The 4,823-nt window shown below is 32.9% G+C and overlaps 1 protein-coding gene across 1 annotated transcript; it reads left to right on the top strand.

Annotated features, from left to right (window-relative positions):
- The first annotated feature begins 1,681 nt into the window (after nucleotides 1-1,681).
- On the top strand, nucleotides 1,682-2,608 carry LOC132680526 (olfactory receptor 2V1-like). The gene has a single exon (XM_060634194.1). It carries the CDS (start codon nucleotides 1,682-1,684, stop codon nucleotides 2,606-2,608), a length of 927 nt encoding a protein of 308 aa, XP_060490177.1.
- Nucleotides 2,609-4,823: the final 2,215 nt, after the last annotated feature.

Raw genomic sequence — 4,823 nt, 5'->3', positions numbered from 1 at the left:
TTAACCTTGAATCAAATAAAAAATAAAGAGAAAATGAAGTCGTTTTTACACATACATGGACCAAAAATATTAACCTGCTATGAAGTTATTAAGAAGCTCTGTGAAAATGTTTATTAGCAAAATGAGATGAAGCCTGATGTATTATGAGTGGTGGCCCTGCTCGAGTTTGGTTGGTTGATAATCTCAATTGATAATATCTAAAGTTGGTAAACCAAGAAATAACAGCACTAGCATTAATTTAGACATGTGTCATAAATACAGTATAAATAGCTAAAAGAATTTTAAGTGGTTGGTTTTGAAAAGGAGAGGTTGGAGCAAGATCATCATTGTTTCATTATAATAGGTTTAGAATTTGAAGTTTAAATTCTGTACATGAGTACCTCAATAAAAAAAAAACTATATTAAGTTTTAGTTCTATAAAAAATACATGTTGAAATTTATACAAATCTCTAATTTGTCTATTTGATATTTAACAGAAGGCAAAATACAATTATATATGACAGGTCAATTCATACTCCTAAAAATATTTATTCATAAAGTTCAAACTCAACTCCATATGGAAACTTTTAGTATTTTCCTGTGCGTCTGGCACTATTCCAAGTGAATGGTTGTCATCAATGAACTTGATAAGGTTTTGTGAGCAAAACCCTAGGCATTCATTCCTTTATTATCCCAATTTATACATGAAGAATCAAAGGAAATAGAAGTTAATTAACATATCTGAGGTCACTAAAAATGGTGAAGTCAGGAAAAAAAGTCCACTTGCTTTGAATTCTAAAAGACAACTATTCTGTATCAACAACCATTAAATTATGAACAGGGATTTCAACATGGCAATTTTTAAATTCTCGAGGTGGAGACATGTAATGCTGATAAACAAATGATTATGCAAATAAATTATATTTGTTTTTAAGGGACCACACTTGTTTAATTGGGGTATTTGAAGGACAATGGAATAAATGTGTGTGTTACTCTGTACCTAAGGGAACAGAGAGGCAAACAAGTGAAATTTACCCTAAGGACAGTGCACATAGATTTTTAATTTGACACAAATCTCTGTGGTAGAGAGATTTTTTTGGGGAAGCTATTTAACCTCCTTAGCTCGTTGGTAATGCATGGTCCTGGCAACAAGGGAAGATTAATCACTCTGGATAATTTTGTTCATTCACATAGACATCTTTCTGGTGATATTCAGAGGAAAAAGTAATAAAAGGTAATCATTTCTATGTAGTATTTCAGAAAAAATAGATTCACTTGATACCAAAAATTAATTGAATATTAGGTTTTATGATGACCAAACATTATACTGCTTAGGTGAGAAGTTACTTTATTCAACATCATCAGCCTTGCCTTTTCAACACAACTACAAGTAACACTAAAAAATAATATATTTACATATTTAATTCAGTATAAATATTCGTGAAATAACAGTACTTTACTAGTTTTATGTATTTACCACATGTCTGATATCATACATTCTTAAGAAATATTCAATAACAAGAGAAGTAAAACTGGGCTAAGACAATGTTTAAATTAAATTTTATATAAATATATTTGATATTGCAAGACTAAGAGATACAATGGAATTAAGACATTGTAAAATGAGGGTGTTACCAAAATGGATAGAGGGTCTAAATATATTTGTAAATTCTATCCAGGGTAATGAATTCAGAGGGAGAGAATGGAAGGATGGATCAATAGAACCACTGGAACTGATTTTATTCTTTTGGGGCTGTTTCACCACATCCAGGCCCCAAAGGTTCTCTTCACTCTCATCTTCCTGGTTTTCCTTGCAGCCCTTGTTGGCAATGTAATGATGATGATTCTTATTTGGTTTGATTCTCGCCTCCATACTCCTATGTATTTCCTTCTCAGTCAACTCTCCTTGATGGATCTTTTATATAGCTCTACTTTTGTCCCAAAGATAGCCATTGACTTTTTGTCTGGAAGAAACAGCATTTCCTATATTGGTTGTGGAATTCAGCTTTTCCTCTTCATGACTATTGTGGGAGCAGAGTGTCTTCTTCTGGCAGTAATGGCTTATGACCGTTATGTAGCTATATGCCGCCCCCTCCATTACTCAGTACTCATGTGCCCCATAGTCTGTGCATTCATGGTGACTGGCACATGGCTAAGTGCACTTCTCAATGCCTTAATCCATGTTATCTATACTCTGAGTCTCCCTTACTGTGCTTCCAGGGAAATCCATCATTTCTTTTGTGAGATCCCAGCACTCCTGAAACTCGTTTGTGCTGACACTTCTCTTTATGAAAATGGCCTTTTTGTCAGTGGTGTTCTCTTTCTCCTTTTGCCAATATCTGCCATCATGGCCTCTTATGGCCAGATTGTTTCCACTGTTTTGGGATTAAGAGCAAACTTGGGGACAAGAAAAGCTTTGGCAACCTGTTCTTCTCATATAATTGCGGTGTCTCTCTTCTATGGAACAGCCATCATCAAATATTTTCTCCCCAAAGCCTATCACACTGCTGAGCAGGACAAAGTGGTCTCTGTCTTCTACACTATCCTTACCCCCATGCTCAACCCCCTCATCTATAGTCTACGAAACAAAGAGGTGGCTGGAGCTCTCAGGAAAGTCCTGGGAAGATGATTACCTTAATAAATTGATAAATGTTGATAATAGTAGATGAAATGACAGATCTTGTTTGCAGAAGGATATTACTACAACAGAGACAGGCAATATACAGAAAGTAAATGCTACTTGTCTGTAGACACTTCATGGCCAATTTCACTCTATCTTTGGCACACTGCTAATGGAGCAGAGCACTGTTATGCCTCATATAATCTTTCAAATTTATTAAGCAAAATGCTGTAAGTTAGAAATAAACCAGTCAGCAATCAATATAAAACATAGCTGTTTTTATTGTCTTTATTTTTGTATTAAACAAAAGGAAAATGTGGACCCCATGTGACGCTGACCCCATACTAAGTTTTATACTAATTCTTCCTAAAAATATTAACATTGTGAAACCCTTTCTTATGCATGTGTACTATGATAAAATTCTTGTTTTGAAGCATAGGGAAAAAATAAGAGAGACAGTGTCAAATCAAGAAACAAAATTTTAATTATAGAGGACAAACAGGTGGTTACCAGAGGGCAGGAGGTGGAGGGATGGGTTAAATAGATGATGGAGATTAAGCAGCGTACTTGGGGTGATGAGCACAGGGTGATGTATGGAAGTGTTGAATTACTATATTGTATACCTGAGACAAATATAACACTGCATGTAAACTAACTGGCATTAAAATAAAAACTTAAAATAAAAAAAGAATCCTATTTTGGATTTTTTTTTCATATTGCTTTTGCCCAAGTATTATTTCAGGTCTTCATATTTTCTTATATATTTAACTGGTTTATTATCTTTAATTAATTATTAATTAATAATGCATTATTTTTTATTTTTTAATTCAAGTATAACAAACAGTGTTATATTAGTTTCAGGTGTATCATTTTTTTAATATATGATTCCAGGCATGATTTTTAAAAATATTTATTTATTTTTTTTTTGAGAAAGAGAGAGAGTGAGCAGGGGAGGGATAGTGAGAGAGGGGGACAGAGTTTCTGAAGCAATCTCTGTGCTGACAGCAGAGAATCTGATATGAGGCTCAAACTCATGACCCGTGAGATCATGATCTGAGCAGAAGTCAGATGCTTAAACAACTGAGCCACCCAGGTGCCCCCAGGTGTATCATTTTAAACAATTTACTTAAAAACATCCCCTCATTATTTCTCTTATGCCTTAATCCTATGGCCATAAATTACATGTTTGAATTACTATAACTTTGTAACAGAGATTTTTCTTACCCCTTCATAATGTTTGAAAACCCATTTAACTACTGTTTAAAATTAGAAGTTGTCACATACAAATATAAATGCTAATAGAAAAATCCCTAGGTTTTGAAACAAGGGATCTATATTTGTCCATGGACCATCAGATGAAACTAACTACCCCTATGTTCTTCAGTCAGGAAATCAAGTGGCTTTCTATCATTGGCCACCCTTCTCATATGTACATTTTTATTCATGTGTTAGCAAACAGAGTTTTCTAGAGCTAAGTTTGCTATAAATTTTATAGAGAAATATTTACTATTTCCTTAGTAATAATTAATAAATATATATATAATTATATATATACAATTAATATATATGTTGAATGCTAACATATATACAATATAAATGTTTTGATACCTACATATGGAAGGGTAAAGTTTTACATAAATTTATAATCCACTCATCATTGTGAATTCTTTCTTGCTTTGCTTATTTTGTCCAATTGGTTAATTTAAAAACGTATTTTAATTATATTTTACCAATAGTGAAAAACTTTTAAAATACATTTTCTACATTTTAAAGTTGTTTTCTTTGTTCTTAATCTTCATAGTTGAGTGTTCATACTTTTTGACTGAGAAAATATTTTTCCAGCAATGAGCATATTAATTTTTTATCTGCCAAATGAGAATAGCATTTATTATTTCCTGCTGCCTTATTGTATTTCATGTGTCAAAATTCAGGAATACAGGAACAAAAGTATTAGATGACTAAACTAGTAAATCATAAGAGTATATTGTGCATATGAAAATAGTTTGTAAACTGGGAACTCTCAAACCAATGGTGAAATGAGACTCACATGTATATTGTTATAAGAAAGCTTATAGAGTGAGAATATTTATAATAATTGGTTATAATATTAGAGCTTCCTCAGTAATAGATGATTGGTTAAAAGTGGTTGCTTCATGGGGTGCCTGGGTGGCTCAGTTGGTTAAGCACCAACTCTTAATTTCGGCTTTGGTCATGATCTCAGGGT

This window comes from Panthera onca, chromosome A1 (assembly GCF_046562875.1).
Source record: "Panthera onca isolate mPanOnc1 chromosome A1, mPanOnc1 haplotype 2, whole genome shotgun sequence".
Classification (NCBI taxonomy): Eukaryota; Metazoa; Chordata; class Mammalia; order Carnivora; family Felidae; genus Panthera; species Panthera onca.
The sequence above is the reverse complement of the archived record's forward strand: the minus strand, read 5'-3'. Positions and strand labels throughout refer to the sequence as shown.